We start from the raw sequence: 17,702 nt of genomic DNA, 5'->3' as shown, positions 1-17,702 counted from the left end.
AGAGAGATTGGGAAAGGGAGAGAGAGAGAGATTTTAGGAAAGGAGAGTGAGAGATTTTAGGAAAGGGAGTGAGAGAGATTTTAGGAAAGGGAGTGAGAGAGAGAGAGATTGGGAAAGGGAGCGAGAGATTTTAGGAAAGGGAGAGAGAGATTTTAGGAAAGGGAGAGAGAGAGAGAGAGAGAGAGATTGGGAAAGGGAGAGAGAGAGAGAGAGAGAGAGAGAGAGAGAGATTGGGAAAGGGAGAGAGAGAGAGAGAGAGAGAGAGAGAGATTGGGAAAGGGAGAGAGAGAGAGAGAGAGAGAGATTGGGAAAGGGAGAGAGAGAGAGAGAGAGAGAGAGAGAGATTAGGAAAGGGAGATAGGATGGGTGATCGGTGTGGTTGCTTCCATTTAAAACTTGAAAGTGAGCAGAATGTTTCAAGTTCCCGCCGAGGTCTTCTCTTCACTTGTGCCGCTGGAGAGTTTTCCTCTTTCTCATTTTGAAGAAACAGCAGCACCTGCAGGCAAGGACACACACTCATTTAGTTTCAACAGGAAATGAATGTTGCATATCAAAAATGCAATGTTTTGTTGCAACAAAAAAAAAGAAAAAAAAAGAGGCTAAACTGAACATTAGAGGCCTTAAACATGTGGAACCTGTTAAATGTTTTGTTGCAACAGTATTTTGAAAGAATGGGTTCAGATATCATTTGACTGTGTGTTTCTGGCAACGACTGCCAGAGGTAGTGAGACCGAGCAGAGCATGGTGAACCACTGCAGTCAACGCCAGGGGCAGACAGCTGTCTTACTTTGTATCATCAGCCACCTCCACCTCAGTGGGAGCAGTGATGGGAGCATTGGAGTGTCCCGCCGTCGGGTCGTCAGTGTTCAGCTCTCCATTCGTCGAGCTCATCACCTGTACAGGTGAAGACAAGGAATTCAGACAGGATGTCTGTGCATGACTAATTATCTGTCATTTATCCTTCATATGAAGTGAGAGATTGAGCATTAGCTTATGACTCTTACCTTTGACGACATTACATTGTAAAAGAGCTGTCAAGAAAGGCATTTCTCTGTACTTGTGCACGTGACATTTAAACTTAAAATGGATCTATTAGTTGGTAAAAAAGAGGTCATTATTTCAAAGGATGCAATTCCCTTCCAAAACCCTAGATGGCACATTTGCTCAAAAAAATCATCTTCAAAACATAATAATCTGAGACGGTAGACTGTACATCACATTAAGAGAGTCATAATTGCGCCATAAAGGACTCTAGATGTGAAATATCCACTTCCGAATTGTCATGTTTTCATGTGAAGGGTGTAGCTAACAGGCATCTCCTGAGATGCTGTTGCCCCTTCATCCCTTTAAAGGTCGAGTCCGTTCTGAGACAGTGCATGCTCAATCAGATCCTATATCACACCCTTTTCCAGGGAGAGGGGAGGGGGGTTCCTGTCCTGATAATGGCTTCAACGGCCGCAGGGTTCCCGACTGTGCTTCCCTCCCCTGTTATCAGCCTGGATGAGTGAAGCAGAGCAGGCAGACAGAGAAGGAGACAGAAAGACAGCGACACAGACAGACAGAAAGACAGCGACACAGACAGACAGACAGAAATACTGCAACACAGACACACAGACAGAAAGACAGCGACACAGACAGCAACACAGACAGTGAAACAGGCAGACAGAAATACTGCGACACAGAGACAGAAATACTGCGACACAGACAGACAGAAATACTGCAACACAGACAGACAGAAATACTGCGACACAGACACACAGACAGAAAGACAGCGACACAGACAGCGACACAGACAGAGAAACAGCGACACAGACAGACAGCGACACAGACAGCGAAATCTGGAGTGGACAGACACAGCCATGCAGCACCATGCACAGCAAGCAGTACCTGGACAGAGCCCCCCAGCCTTTCGGCCACAAGATGTGACCCCAGTGTCTCCGTATTGGTCATTGGAGACAGCTGACGCTGAGCCTCATCTCCTTTGGCCTCAGGCAACTGACAGGGGGGCAGGGGGGCAGGGTGTATGGGGGGTGGGAGGTAATGTGGTGGTGGTGGTGGGAGAGTGGGATGGGGAAGTGAATGAACAAAAACAAAGAAACAAATGGAAATAAATACAGAAGGCAGGCTTGTTAAAACTATGTTAACAGAAGGAAAATAGAGCAAAACATAAAGCAGAGCCAACTGACTGATGCAAGAGTAAAAACAGCCTTGATCGGAAAAAAACTAAGCATCTTGACTTCTATTCCAACATTATTTTTTCTATTGATCTGACTGAATTAGATAATATTTGTTCTGATTCTATTCCTGGTTTCTGCAACAACAACAAAAATCTAACTTTTTGTGCTATGCAACATGTTGCATGTTTATGCTCATAAATGATGATATGTCCTACTCATGACATTGTTCTGGAGAGCCATAAATAAAGACCAGAAGTCCACAGCAATCAGAAAACCTTAGAGGAAAAGATGACTAATAAAGTTCAATTAATCATCGTGAATTGGCAAAAATGTAAACAATGTATCATGTTGGTGACAGTGTGGTAGGACCAAGGCTGAAATAGCATGCTCATAGAACAAGGAAAAGAAAGCAATTTTGCCACACACTAAGCAAACTGATTTGTCATTGCTGATGTGAGCAATGCATTTTCAACTCATGCATGAAATAACTAGTTCTTCGGGAGGCAGGCTGAAGACACAACCGTCCAATGCTAAAACAGTTCCAACTTTCAAAGATGTTGCTACACCATTTAATGACAATTATAATAAGTTCATCAGTTCCCCATCTTTCTTGCTCAATCGCCACAACAGAGTAAAGAGTAAATTGAAGAGGTTGGATTGGACAAAGGTGACATTGTAAAAAAGAAAAGAAAAAGAGGCCATATTGTTGAGGAAGCGGAGATTAAGATAGGAGGCTCGGCGGCTGCCTCATACACGGGGAACTCGACTGACGAGGTGGGTGGGTGTGGCGGGCGGCGAGCTCACCTGGTTTTTGGTCTGCTGCTGTGCTTTGTCTCTGCTGGGCTGAGCGGGCGTGTCACTGGGGATGGGGCCTACCGGTGTAGGCTATGGTGGGGGGACAAAATTACAGCATTTTACCTAGGACATCAAAATCGTGGCTGAGAATACTTTATACTCACCACAAGCTGAAGATACTCATATATTATATAATAAAAAAGAAAGGCCCTTGAATCACTGAGAAGTCACAGGAAATCTCCATTTGGATCCTTTTGTGATTATTTACAGAAAAAGACTAATGAAAGTGTGCAGATAAAGGGGTCAAGTGCTCCACTCAAAACGTTGAATAGGAAGAAAAAGCAAGTGATGGAGACTCACAAGTGGCTTGCCGACCCAGTCGTATTCATAATCAAAGACGTAGCCGTTCCTGTCAAACAGCTCCGTGAAGAGTTTCCGTAAGTAGTCATAATCAGGTTTCTCAAAGAAGTCCAGCCTCCTCACGTAACGCAGATATGTGGCCATCTCTTCTGCAGCAAAGGACAAAGGCACACAATCATTTCATTTGCATAAACTGAACAAGATCTAGGCCTAAAGAGTTCTGAAGATTCCAAATGAAACCAATTGAACCAAAATGGCAGTACTGACCCGGGAAGCTTTCACAAAGCACTTCAATTGGGGTAGCTCGCTTGGTATCTCCAATCTTCTGATACCTCTCCTTCAACGTGTCCGCCTGGAATCAACAGACAGTGCAACAATTATCCTCCCATGTGTTTAGCTTTAATTACCACAAAGCACAGTAGAGTTGAAAAACTACAGCTTTGCAGAATGCACAATATAACAGCCAAATTTGGGGCAATACACAGCTGGAGGCAGCATGACTGAATGGGCATAATGTTCACATGTAGAATATTTAAGGTGTCTTAGTTTGCCTCCACATGCATATCCTCTCTTAAGTACACATTCTTATTCAGAATAACTGCCTACCAAGAGGCAAAAGGCCTCCTGCGGGGACGGGGGCTGGGATTTTAATAAAAATGTAGGACAAAACACATCATGACAAGAGAGACACCACAACACTACCTGCATGGCAGCAACACATGGCAACACGGTAGCAACATAACATGGAAGCAGCACAAACATTGTTAGGCACAGACATCACAAAGGGCAAGAAAGTAGAGACAACAATATATTACACGGAGCAGCCACAACTATCAGTAAGAGTGTCCATGATTGAGTCTTTGAATGAAGAGACGGAGATAAAACTGTCCAGTTTGAGTGTTTTTTGCAGCTCGTTCCAGTCGCTAGCTGTAGCGAACTGAAAAGAGGAGTGACCCAGAGATGTGTGCCCTTTGGGGACCTTTAACAGAGGGTTGCAGTAGATATCTCAGATAGGTGGGAGTGAGGCCTAAGAGGGTTTAATAAATAAGCATCAACCAGTGGGTCTTGCGTCAAGTATACAGAGATGACCAGTTTACAGGGGAGTATAGAGTGCAGTGATGTGTCCTATAAGGAGTGTTGGATATGAAGCTGTACACACCCCTTGACTTTTTCCACATTTTGTTGAGTTACAGCCTGAATTTAAAATGGATTCAATTGAGATTTTCTTTATCACTGGAATATCAAAATGGAATGATCTTTTTAGACATTTTTTACGAATTAATGAAACATTTAAATCAATAAGTATTCAACCCCTTTGTTATGGCCTAAAGCCTAAAGTTCAGGAGTAAAAACGTGCTTCACACGTCACATAATCCTTTGCATAGACTCAATCTGTGTGTCATAATAGTGTTTAACATGATTTTTGAACAACTACCTAATTTCTGTACCCCACACCTACAATTATCTGTAAGGTCCCTCAGTCGAGCAGTGAATTTAAAACAGATTCAACCACAAAGACCAGGGAGGTTTTCCAATGCCTCGCAAAGAAGAGCACTTATTGGTCTAGGGGCAAAAAAAAAAAAACTTGAAGATCCCTTTGAGCATGGTGAAGTTATTAATTACACTTTAGATGGTGTATCAAGAGAGGAAGGAATCCGCTCTGGGATTTCACTATGAGGCCAATGGTGACTTTAAAATAGTTACAGTGTTTGATGGCTGTGATAGGAGAAAACTGAGGATGGATCAACAACATTATAGTTACTCCACAAAACTAACCTAATTGACAGAGTCAAAAGAAAGACGTCTGTACAGAATAAAATATTCCAAAACATGCCTCCCGTTTGCAATAAAGCACTAAAGTAAAACACTTGGCTAAGAAATTAACTTTATGTCCTGAATACAAAGCATTATATTTGGGTCAAATCCAACACATCACTGAGTACCACTTCATATTTTTAAGCATTGTGGTGGCTGCATCATGTTATAGGTATGCTTGTCATCAGCAAGAACTAGGGAGTTTATGATAAAAAGAAACCAAATAGAGCTAACCACACACAAAATAGAGGAAAACCCAGCTTAATCTGCTTTCCAACAGACACTGGGAGACAAATTCAACTTTCAGCAGGACAATAACCTAAAACACAAGGCCAAAAATACACTGGAGTTGCTTACCAAGACGACATTTAATGTTCCCGAGTGGCCTAGTTACATTTTTTACTTAAAATCGTCTTGAAAATCTATGGCAAGACTTGAAAATGGCTGTCGAGCAACAACTAACTTAACAGAGCTTGAAGAATTCTAAAAAGAAGCATGTGCAAATATTGTACAATCCATGTGTGGAAAACTCTAAAGAGACTTACCCAGAAAGATTCACAGCTGCAATCGCTGCCAAAAGGTGATTCTAACATGTATTGACTCAGGGGGTTGAATACCTATCTAATAAAGATATATTAGTGCTTTATTTTTCATAAATGTTCAAATTTTTCTTCCACTACAGAGTATTTTGTGTAGATCGTTGACAGAAAAGGACAATTAAATCCATTTTGATCCCACTTTGTAACACAACAAAATCTGGAAAAAGAAAAGGTTTCTGGAGGCACTGTATATACTGCCATGCAGGTCCTCTTCCTGACACTAGCCTGGGTGGAGAGGACCTCACAGGGGAAAATGTGGAAGTGACTTATGTTATAATAGGATGACATTTAAATCTCAGGAAGTGAAAATCCTTTCAGTGTATGGTTACAAAAGCACTATTGACATGGCATTTTTCCTAAGCATGTTTTCCTCTTCCTTAAAGGGACATTTAAAGAAAATGTTCAACTTCATACCCATCTCAAGCACCACCTCAACATTAAACATGTGAAAATAATACGTTTCTATATTTTGTAGATTTACAGAAATAGAGGAACATCTGTTTTCAATGACATCGGTTATTTAGCAGCAGGGTGAATGTGCCTGAAGTCATGTAGATATAATTAAACTGTATACCTTCAGGCCTTGCCAGGGAAGACTGCCTCGCAGGAAGTACATGAACATGTGACCCAGAGCCTCCAGGTCATCCCGCCTACTTTGCTCTGGAGGAGAGAAGAAGAGTTCATTAACGACACATGCAGAAACAGCACACACACAAAGAAAACTATAATCTCTCAATTATCCACCCTGTCAACTATATACACTGCTCAAAAAAACTAAGGGAACACTTAAACAACACAATGTAACTCCAAGTCAATCACACTTCTGTGAAATCAAACTGTCCACTTAGGAAGCAACACCGATTGACAATACATTTCACATGCTGTTGTGCAAATGGAATAGACAACAGGTGGAAATTATAGGCAATTAGCAAGACACCCCCAATAAAGGAGTGGTTCTGCAGGTGGTGACTACAGACCACTTCTCAGTTCCTATGCTTCGGGCTGATGTTTTGGTCACTTTGAATGCTGGTGGTGCTTTCACTCTAGTGGTAGCATGAGACGGAGTCTACAACCCACACAAGTGGCTCAGGTCGTGCAGCACATCCAGGATGGAACATCAATGCGAGCTGTGGCAAGAAGGTTTGCTGTGTCTGTCAGCGTAGTGTCCAGAGCATGGAGGCGCTACCAGGAGACAGGCCAGTACATCAGGAGACGTGGAGGAGGCCGTAGGAGGGCAACAGCCCAGCAGCAGGACTGCTACCTCCGCCTTTGTGCAAGGAGGAGCAGGAGGAGCACTGCCAGAGCCCTGCAAAATGACCTCCAGCAGGCCACAAATGTGCATGTGTCTGCTCAAACGGTCAGAAACGGACTCCATGAGGGTGGTATGAGGGCCCGACGTCCACAGGTGGGGGTTGTGCTTACAGCCCAACACCGTGCAGGACGTTTGGCATTTGCCAGAGAACACCAAGATTGGCAAATTCGCCACTGGCGCCCTGTGCTCTTCACAGATGAAAGCAGGTTCACACTGAGCACATATGTGACAGACGTGACAGTCTGGAGACGGCGTGGAGAACGTTCTGCTGCCTGCAACAGCCTCCAGCATGACCGGTTTGGCGATGGGTCAGTCATGGTGTGGGGTGGCATTTCTTTGGGGGGGCCGCACAGCCCTCCATGTGCTCGCCAGAGGTAGCGTGACTGCCATTAGGTACCGAGATGAGATCATAAGACCCCTTGTGAGACCATATGCTGGTGCGGTTGGCCCTGGGTTCCTCCTAATGCAAGACAATGCTAGACCTCATGTGGCTGGAGTGTGTCAGCAGTTCCTGCAAGAGGAAGGCATTGATGCTATGGACTGGCCCACCCGTTCCCCAGACCTGAATCCAATTGAGCACATCTGGGACATCATGTCTCGCTCCATCCACCAACACCACGTTGCACCACAGACTGTCCAGGAGTTGGCGGATGCTTTAGTCCAGGTCTGGGAGGAGATCCCTCAGGAGACCATCCGCCACCTCATCAGGAGCATGCCCAGGCGTTGTAGGGAGGTCATACAGGCAAGTGGAGGCCACACACACTACTGAGCCTCATTTTGACTTGTTTTAAGGACATTACATCAAAGTTGGATCAGCCTGTAGTGTGGTTTTCCACTTTAATTTTGAGTGACTCCAAATTCAGACCTCCGTGGGTTGATAAATTTGATTTCCATTGATAATTTTTGTGTGATTTTGTTGTCAGCACATTCAACTATGTAAAGAAAAAACTATTTAATAAAAATATTTCATTCATTCAGATCTAGGATGTGTTATTTTAGTGTTCCCTTAATTTTTTTGAACAGTGTATGATACCGTTAGGCTTAAGTCCTAATGTGAAAATCTCAAATCCAATCAATGAATGCAAGATCCACATGGAAGTAATGTTGTACAGATATGCGTACAGTTCTCAAGTTAGGATGTGGCCCTTCCTGAACATAACGGAGAACTTGATAATCAACAGCCCAGGACAAATTTACAGGATTAGGAAAGAAAAGGTATATCTTTAGGGTTTAAAAAACAGCTTATTTCCAATAACACAGCAGCAGGTGTGATCATTATAATTTCTCACCTTTCCCCAGGTGTGTGTTGATGCTCATGTAGCGCGCCGTTCCCGTAAGGCTCTTGTGCTCCCGGTACGGGATGTGTTTTTTGGTCTCAGGGTCGATGTATTCTTTGGCCAGCCCGAAGTCGATAATGTGGATTGTGTGCTGCCTCTTGCTGCCCGGCCGCCCCACCAAAAAGTTCTCTGGCTTGACGTCTCTGTATATCAAGCTTTTTGTGTGGACAAATTCCATCCGCGTTATCTGGGAGGCAGAACACAGAGCATTTAGACAAGACAGGATCTCAAACTCTTTCAAGACACTTTTCCAAATGCTGTAAACTTCTGGAGAGCCACAGCGATAGGAATAAAGATGTCTGACATTGTAGTGACCCCATCATTCACTATCTAATTATGTGGCTGACATACTGTGAATATTCACTGAAAGTAGTCTTATAAGCTCTGGGTTGGGCACCAGTAGGACACTCAAGTAAACAACTATTACATTCTTACCAGCTGTATGGCTATCATGAGGACGGTCTTGAGGGAGAAGGTGCGGTCACAGAGATCAAACAGGTCTTCCAGGCTGGGCCCCAGCAGCTCCAGCACCATGGCATTGTACTTCCCACATGGCCCAAAGTAGTACACCTGAGGAATACCCTCTGCAACAAAGAGACAGGCAAGGACACATGTTATATATGAATGGGACCACACAACCTACAGGGAGCATGCTAGCATCCTAAAGGTTTTTAAAAAGGCTTTCATTACTAACCATCTGTTTTAGTATCATACGAGCCACAGATATTTCAAAAGCATTAGGCCCCAGCTAAAGAAGTTTGAGGCAGAGGATGGCATGAAAGGTCATAGTTAAAGGAAGGCATTGGGGCTTTGATTTGCTGACATGAATGAGCCTAGAGGCATGTTGATACAGTGCATTCGGAAAGTATTCAGACCCCTTGACTTCTTCCACATTATGTTACGTTACAGCCTTATTCTAAAATTGATTAAATGTTCTTTTTTCATTACCCCATAATGACAAAGCAAATACTGGTTTCTAGAAATTTTTGCAAATGTATAAAAAAAATAGAAATATCACATTTACATAAGTAAATGAGACCCTTTACAGCACCTTTGGAAGCGATTACATCCTTGAGTCTTCTTGGGTATGACGCTACAAGCTTGACACACCTGTATTTGGGGAGTTTCTCCCATTGTTCCTTGCAGATGCTCTCAAGATCTGTCAGGTTGGATGGAGATGTTTGATCGGGTTCAAGTCCGGGCTCTGGCTGCGCCATTCAAGGACATTCAAAGACATGTCCCGAAGCCACTCCTGCATTGTCTTGGCTGTGTGCTTAGGGTTGTTGAGGTGTTGGAAGGTGAACCTTCACACCAGTCTGAGGTCTTGAGCGCTCTGGAGCAGGTTTTCATCAAGGAACTCTCTGTACTTTACTCCATTCATATTTCCCTCGATCCTGACGAGTCTCCCAGTTCCTGCCGCTGAAAAACATCCCCACCATGCTTCACCGTAGGGATGGTGCCAGGTTTAATCGAGACGTGACACTTGGCATGCAGGCCAAAAAGTTCAATATTGGTTTCATCAGACCAGAGAATCTTGTTTCTCATGGTCTGAGAGTCCTTTAGGTGCCCTTTGGCAAACTCCAAGTGGGCTGTCATGTGCCTTTTACTGGGGAGTAGCTTCCATCTGGCCACTCTACCATAAAGGCCTGATTGGTGGAGTGCTGCAGAGATGGTTGTCTTTCTGGAAGGTTCTCCCATCTCCACAGAGGAACTCCGTAGCTCTGTCAGAGACCATCGGGTTATTGGTGGCCCTTCTCCCCCAATTACTCAGTTTGGCCAGGCGACCAGCTCTAGGAAGAGTCTTGGTGGTTCCAAACTTCTTCCATTTAAGAATGATGGAGGCCACTGTGTTCTTGGGGACCTTCAATGCTGCAGAAATGTTTTGACACAATCCTGTCTTGGAGATCTACAGTCAAATCCTTAGAACTCATGGCTTGGTTTTTGCTCTGACTTGAACTGTCAACTGTGGGACCTTATATAGACAGGCGTGGGTGTGTGCCTTTCCAAATAATGTCCAATCAAATGAATTTACCACAGGTGGACTCCATGTAGTAGAAACATCTCAAGGATGATCAATGGAAACAAGATGCACCCAAGCTCAATTTCAGGAGGGGGGGGGGGGGGGGTTATATACATTTGCAGAAATGTCTAAAAACCTGTTTTTGCTTTGTCCTTATGGGGTATTGTGTGTGAATAAGGCTGTAACGTAACAAAATGTGGAAAAAGGGAAGGGGTCTGAATACTTTCCGAATGCACTGTATACTGTAGAGCAGCCTACGTGTGTGTGGGAAGTCAACACGGGCGCTATGGCAACCATGACAGCCCAGGAGGCAGTTTCGATTAGAACAACAAGATGGCTAAACAAAACAAACTTGTCAATGTTGATGATGCATTGTGCCAGCAATTTTTTTTTTGACAACACACCCTGTCATGTGGTCTCATGTGTGACCTGGGAGGAATTTAGGAGTTTATCATCACAGTAAAATGCCCTTCTGAAGAGGAGACTTCTAGTTGAACAGTGACTCTGTTCCCTATGCGGTATAGAACAAAGGGTAATGGCCATTTATGACCCCCATGGCCTTCTGGTCCAGCCTCCAAGGTCACATACAGTTCCAGGTTATGCCTCACCAGTCCAGACCAGTACCCGACGCCAGGGACCTTCATTCCATTCCTTGGCCGGCAGTTGTGCCAAAGTGACTGCATGCTCCTTTCCTGGGAGGCGGCCCCCGATCCCGCCAGAGAGAGGAGCGGTATGGCAGCTTTAGTAGTACTGCAGGCTGGCCTTTGCGGTGTGTGAGTGTGGGGGGGATGGGGGGTGACTAGAGTAGAATTTACCTGATCACTCCCACAGAGAAGCAATGCAGATCTCACACAGCCACACACCTGTCCTGGGCCTCTTTAGACAGCAGAATTTGCCTGGCAATAATAATGGCGATGATGGATGAGGCGGAAGCGACAAGCGATCATCCAGGAAGCTGACTCATCAAAGCCCGCCCACATCTGGAGTGAGGGCATTCAGCCCTGCCAATACACTAACCAACAGGAAAGTGCCCATTCTATAACAACCCGTCTCCCAACTAGAGAGATGTAAACACAGCAAGGACAACTGCTGGACAACTGCTGAGGAAAAGATTTACCTGACATGGAATAGGCCTAGAACAAAATGACCATTTCAGAGAAACCATTCAAAAAGATAATGATTTTATTCTTGACAAAAGCTAGACCTAATCATGTGGATGTGTTATTCCAGTGTAAAAATAACCCAGGCCAATCATAGCTTTTATAAAAGCACTTATGCAAGGAACGAGTGGTTTTCTAGAAGCCATTCTTTGTGATTCATGACAGATATACAGTGGGGCAAAAAAGTATTGAGTCAGCCACCAATTGTACAAGTTCTCCCACTTAAAAAGATGAGAGAGGCCTGTAATTTTCATCATAGGTACACTTCAACTATGGCACACAAAATGAGAAAAGAAATCCAGAAAATCACATTGTAGGATTGTTAATGAATTTATTTGCAAGTTATGGTGCAAAATAAGTATTTGGTCACCTACAAACAAGCAAGATTTCTGGCTCTCACAGACCTGTAACTTCTTCTTGAAGAGGCTCCTCTGTCCTCCACTCGTTACCTGTATTAATGGCACCTGTTTGAACTTGTTATCAGTATAAAAGACACCTGTCCACAACCTCAAACAGTCACACTCCAAACTCCACTATGGCCAAGTAAAAGAGCTGTCAAAGGACACCAGAAACAAAATTGCAGTCCTGCACCAGGCTGGGAAGACTGAATCTGCAATAGGTAAGCAGCTTGGTTTGAAGAAATCAACTGTGGGAGCAATTATTAGGAAATGGAAGACATACAAGACCACCGATAATCTCCCTCGATCTGGGGCTCCACGCAAGATCTCACCCCGTGGGGTCAAAATGATCACAAGAACAGTGAGCAAAAATCCCAGAACCACACGGGGGGACCTAGTGAATGACCTGCAGAGAGCTGGGACCAAAGTAACAAGATCCTGGAGTGGCCTAGCCAGTCTCCAGATCTCAACCCCATAGAAAATATTTGGAGGGAGTTGAAAGTCTGTGTTGCCCAGCAACAGCCCCAAAACATCACTGCTCTAGGGGAGATCTGCATGGAGGAATGGGCCAAAATACCAGCAACAGTGTGTGAAAACCTTGTGAAGACTTACAGAAAACGTTTGACCTTTGTCATTGCCAACAAAGGGTATATAACAAAGTATTGAGATAAACTTTTGTTATTGACCAAATACTTATTTTCCACCATAATTTGCAAATAAATTCATAAAAAATCCTACAATGTGATTTCTGGATATATATTTTTTCTTCTCATTTTGTCTGTCATAGTTGAAGTGTACCTATGAGGAAAATTACAGGCCTCTCATCTTTTTAAGTGGGAGAACTTGCACAATTGGTGGCTGACTAAATACTTTTTTGCCCCACTGTAATTGTCTGCTCTCATGTCCGTTGTAACACCACAAAGCTTCAAAGTCTATTCTGCTGCCTCCCAGTGCCATTCTGTGCACCGCTCATAACCTACTCTCTCCAAACACGAGTGAAACGTGCCGTGAACAAACCAGTGTATTGTCTCAGACAGGGGCCCCTCTCAGTCTGAGCACTGTGGCAGACAACGTCACCCTACAACAGGGCTTCCCAAACTCGGTCCTTGGGACCCCAGGGGGTGCACGTTTTGGTTTTTGCACTAGCACTACACAGCTAATTTAAATAATCAACTAATCATCAAACTTTGATAATTTGAATCAACTATGTAGTGTTAAGGCAAAAAAACAAAACGTGCACCCATTGGGTTTCCGAGGAGAATTAGGAAACGCTGCCCTACAATGAAATGTCAAAGTTTAGGCCAAGCCCGACAGGGAGGCAGTCTCTATTAAACATTTAGAATGCTGAGTGCATCGGGGAGAGAAGAGGAGGCGCTGATTCCATTAGGCCGAGTGGGCGATGCTGTGGAGATGTAGCCAGGCTGAAACGTGATCGTCCGGCCAGCCTGCCTCTCCTGCAGAGAGCCTGTGTGACTCAGTGTTAGATCATGTTATCTATCACCAGGCAGGCAGTACATCAAATATCCAGACTGCTCTGGACTGGATGAACAGGGTGGACCACAGAACATCACTGCAACCTCACACTCAAAATGGCACTGATTTATCACTCCCAAGATACCAGTGCAGTAGGCATGGCGGAAGGACACACATGCAGGCGGCCATCTGACCGACAGTCTCACAATGCTTTTAAGCAGAGCCTTGATGGTTCACTAAATATTCACACGTACTCATATCAGTGAAATGTTAATCATCTCATAAGGAGATGGGTCTCGTACACTGCTTTCAAAAGAGAAGACCATCCAGGCGTATCCGGACTGTGAGCTCAGTCAACCAGTCATCCAGTTCAATTATTGATAGCGACATAAAAAGTGGATGATGTCTCACTTCCGACGCCCCATGCTCAGTGGTGAATGGTGGAGTTGGGGCGTGGCCAGGCTAGACCAGCTAGTGTGTGTAACTGAACATGTTGTTCTCGTGTTTGGGTTCTTTCCAGGGCAAGAGAGAATTAACACTAGATAAGCTCTTCAGCTTTAAGCACCATGTAGAGCTGACATTGCAAAGACCAGGACTTGACCCTTATGTTGCCACATTCATATTGTAAAAACAACTACATGCCTGTATCCATCTGTACCATGGGGTTTACAGAAGGCTCAGCAGAAGCAAGTGGCTTGAAGAAGACTTTCGTAATTCCTCACGTGCATTTTTGAATGAATGTAGCCACCAGTTGGAGGAACACTTCCCTCTATTCTATAATGTGGGGGAAGCTGAAGCACCATAATCTGTGGTTCCATCTATAGCTCAGCCTTTGAGATTGTAGCAGGCCTCTGGTGGTCCCTCTGCCACAGTGGCCGGGGGAGGAGAGGAAGTCAGGATGTGTTTAACGCACCAGTGCAAACGCCAGAGGGGCTGCTGCCTGAACTCGTCCAATCGTTCGGCCCAAGGGGTGGGGATAAAGACTCACTATCCAATGAACGGACCAGGATCAACAAGCAACTTTGAGTAACTCTGTTCCCAAATAGGCGTAAGGCAGCTAAATACTAGTGTGCTGTAGTGCTGCCTTGGATTGGAAATACAACTTCTGGTCCAGTCAGACAGATCACACGAAGGAGAGCTGACAGAGAGAGATAGGCCAGACCTTTCCCTTTGCATCATGGGAGAGTTTCCCTGGGCTTTCTTCTCCAGGCAGGCCGGAGACAGTGCTGAGACCAGACATAGAAGCAGAAATACTCTAATAATGGCCCTACTGCACGGAGACGGCCATCTATAAATAGACTAGCCTAGGACACCCCTAATGCCCTGCACTCCAACTTCCTATTAAAACAGTGGAGCTGCTGCCCTGGCACAGGCACAGACAGACAGCTGGCAGGTGATCAGCTCACTGCGAGAGAAAAAGAGAGAGACACTTGTGACAGAGAAGATCACTGGGCGCAGTGACATGCACTCTCTATAACACAAGCGTGTGTTTGTGTGTGTTCCGCCTTCCACTCCAGTGAACAAATGGGTGCAGTCAGGCTTTGCCCAAGCTGTTCATCCTTTTCCTTTAAAAAGGCTAAAAGGATCAACGACTAGTGTCCTCAGTTAGGCCTAGGGTAGGCCTAATTAGAATACAAACATTCAGCTTACCCCTACCTGCGCTCAAATACAATACAATCTATTTACGTACCGTAAATATTCACTTTCTTGACAGATCAGATACTCATAAAAAGTGACTAACTAATGATGAAAAGTATCACCTTTGGCAAAAAAAAACAGCAGTCCAATGTCAAAGATTATCAATGAAAAATGAAGCTGCAAGGTTCTAGTGAGAGGATGAAAAACGAAGGCTGGCCAAGCTGTACTGTGGGTTGTTCCAAGTCCCTGTCCCTCCCCACCATCTGATCTTACTGTCCCACCTCTCGCCTCTGAAGCCAAGTGGCCACATCAAAGGGCTGGAGGCACAGCACAGCCCCATGGGCCACAGCACAGAGTGAGCACACAGCCATGTTGGGCCTGCGCCTGCTAGGGATCAACCAACGACACAGATGGGGCAGAGCCATCACATCTTCTAGCTACAGAGAAGAGCTCCATCCATCCAGCTGATTCTACTAGCTAACGCAGGGTCATTAAAACAGTAATAGATCAAGTATCAGCAACAACAGTTTTATGTGCTTACCTGAACTTCCCAACTGTTTATAAAATCTATATTCCAAATGAAGCTGTGGCGCACGGGACTTTATTGGTTCCTGAAAAAGAAGAAAAAGAGAAACCAATTTTAAAAAACAATTAAAATGGCAATTAAACATTCTATAGGTGGATCATTACAGCAATAAAGACTGTATGATGGCAAAAGGTTGAAAAATAATTATATAATGTACGTAAAGAGTATAGGAACTTCTGGGAAATTTCAAGACGCAGCTTGGCGATGCATTTATGTTTACTATAACATTCATAAGATACCTAAGACTTAAACACTGTATAGAGCTAAGAACCTAAAACTCAATCATCGGCTTAACACAGCATCCTTCCTCCTCTATGACACAAGCCAGAGCATTATGTTAACTAAACTTAGCTAGCAAGATCTTGAAATGCACGTTTGAAGTCTGGGATTTAGCCATTTCCCATGATTGGATGGAGAGCGTTCTGTACTGTCAGCTAAACCACACTCATACTCCCGGTCTTGTTCTCTACCCTGCCATAATAGCAGGTTAAGCTGGTTTGTGACTGCAGAACACACGGCCAGAGATACAGAGGGCCACGTTTCAATCAGCTGCTCATCCCATTACAGGAATAACTATAGGGCTGGGAGACATCAAATCTATTACAATGTATGTTTTTGCACAGTATTTAGAACGCCTGTATCGTAGATTAATTTTTGTTCTGTTTTTATGAGCGTTTATGTCCACTTGTTCTCATGTTGTCTTTTTTTGTCTCATTCACACCTTCTGTGCTGTGCACCTTCCCATTTACACCAGAGATCTGTATATAATGACGAGATGCTCATGTCTCCGCCCTAACAATGGGGGGAGTCGTCCCGGGGGGAGAGACAAGCTTAGGTTCAAAATAATCACATAGAAACGCAGTGGGCTTATTTTGGCGAGAGTGGAACCTCTCGCGTCGCCTCTTTCCCCCAAGCCCCTCCCACTACCACTCAAAGATGAGAGATCACTTCTTCCTCACTGACAAATGGTTTCAATTCACTATTTGCATTTGAGGTTTTTATTTTACTGTACTATACAAGTTAACCTTTTGAACCATACCCTGTTTATGTTTCAACTCCTCAAATTCTGAGCAGAGCAGACACTACCAAAACAGAAGTACCAATGAAAACTAATTCTGGAAAATGTATGCTCAGTTCGTTGCGCACACATTACAGTCCCACATATCGCTACCAGCATTTTAGTCAAACAAAGATTGTTATACTAGCTGTTCAGTCTGTTTTATAAATGTGCAACAGCCAGCTTCATGAGGTAGTCACCTCATTTGTGGCAGCAGGGTAGCCTAGTGGTCAGAACTTGCAACTGAAAGGTTGCAAGTTCAAATACCTGAGCTGACAAGGTACAAATCTGTCATTCTGCCCCTGAACAAGGCACTTAACCCACTGTTCCTAGGCCATCATTGTTCTTAACCGACTTGCCTAGTTAAATAAAGGTAATACAAAAAATGTATTTAAAAAAAATGTATTTCCTTCTTAATGTGTTTGAGCCAATCAGTTGTGTTGTGACAAGGTAGGGTTGGTATACAGAAGATAACCAATCAGTTGTGCTGAGACAAGGTAGGGTGGTATACAGAAGATAACCAATCAGTTGTGTTGTGACAAGGTAGGGTTGGTATACAGAAGATAACCAATCAGTTGTGTTGTGACAAGGTAGGGTGGTATACAGAACATAACCAATCAGTTGTGTTGTGACAAGGTAGGGTTGGTATACAGAAGATAACCAATCAGTTGTGCTGTGACAAGGTAGGGGTGGTATACAGAAGATAACCAATCAGTTGTGCTGTGACAAGGTAGGGGTGGTATACAGAAGATAACCAATCAGTTGTGTTGTGACAAGGTAGGGTTGGTATACAGAAGATAACCAATCAGTTGTGTTGTGACAAGGTAGGGTTGGTATACAGAAGATAACCAATCAGTTGTGCTGTGACAAGGTAGGGGTGGTATACAGAAGATAACCAATCAGTTGTGTTGTGACAAGGTAGGGTGGTATACAGAAGATAACCAATCAGTTGTGTTGTGACAAGGTAGGGTTGGT

At 44.2% G+C, this 17,702-nt stretch overlaps 1 protein-coding gene across 7 annotated transcripts in view; it reads right to left on the bottom strand.

The window, feature by feature from the left end:
- Window positions 1-17,702, bottom strand: part of LOC109897913 (casein kinase I) — a 44,099-nt gene that overhangs the window by 150 nt on the left and 26,247 nt on the right. For 4 of the 7 annotated variants that reach the window (XM_031833312.1, XM_031833311.1, XM_031833310.1 and 1 more), the window contains 10 exons: window positions 15,626-15,695; window positions 8,831-8,979; window positions 8,348-8,582; window positions 6,321-6,406; window positions 3,600-3,684; window positions 3,333-3,481; window positions 2,982-3,062; window positions 1,888-1,995; window positions 788-894; window positions 1-496 (listed from right to left, as the gene is read on the bottom strand). The exon at window positions 1-496 is cut by the window's left edge and continues 150 nt beyond it. In XM_031833312.1, coding sequence (XP_031689172.1) covers window positions 442-496; window positions 788-894; window positions 1,888-1,995; window positions 2,982-3,062; window positions 3,333-3,481; window positions 3,600-3,684; window positions 6,321-6,406; window positions 8,348-8,582; window positions 8,831-8,979; window positions 15,626-15,695 — 1,125 coding nt within the window. In that variant the 3' untranslated portion in view covers window positions 1-441. The remainder of the gene's footprint in view (window positions 497-787; window positions 895-1,887; window positions 1,996-2,981; window positions 3,063-3,332; window positions 3,482-3,599; window positions 3,685-6,320; window positions 6,407-8,347; window positions 8,583-8,830; window positions 8,980-15,625; window positions 15,696-17,702) is intronic. The other 3 variants (XM_031833314.1, XM_031833316.1, XM_031833315.1) reach the window with 3 other exon arrangements.

The sequence above is a fragment of the Oncorhynchus kisutch genome, linkage group LG10, assembly GCF_002021735.2.
Source record: "Oncorhynchus kisutch isolate 150728-3 linkage group LG10, Okis_V2, whole genome shotgun sequence".
Taxonomy (NCBI): domain Eukaryota; kingdom Metazoa; phylum Chordata; class Actinopteri; order Salmoniformes; family Salmonidae; genus Oncorhynchus; species Oncorhynchus kisutch.
Note: the sequence above shows the minus strand (reverse complement) of the source record. Positions and strands in the feature narration are given on the sequence as shown.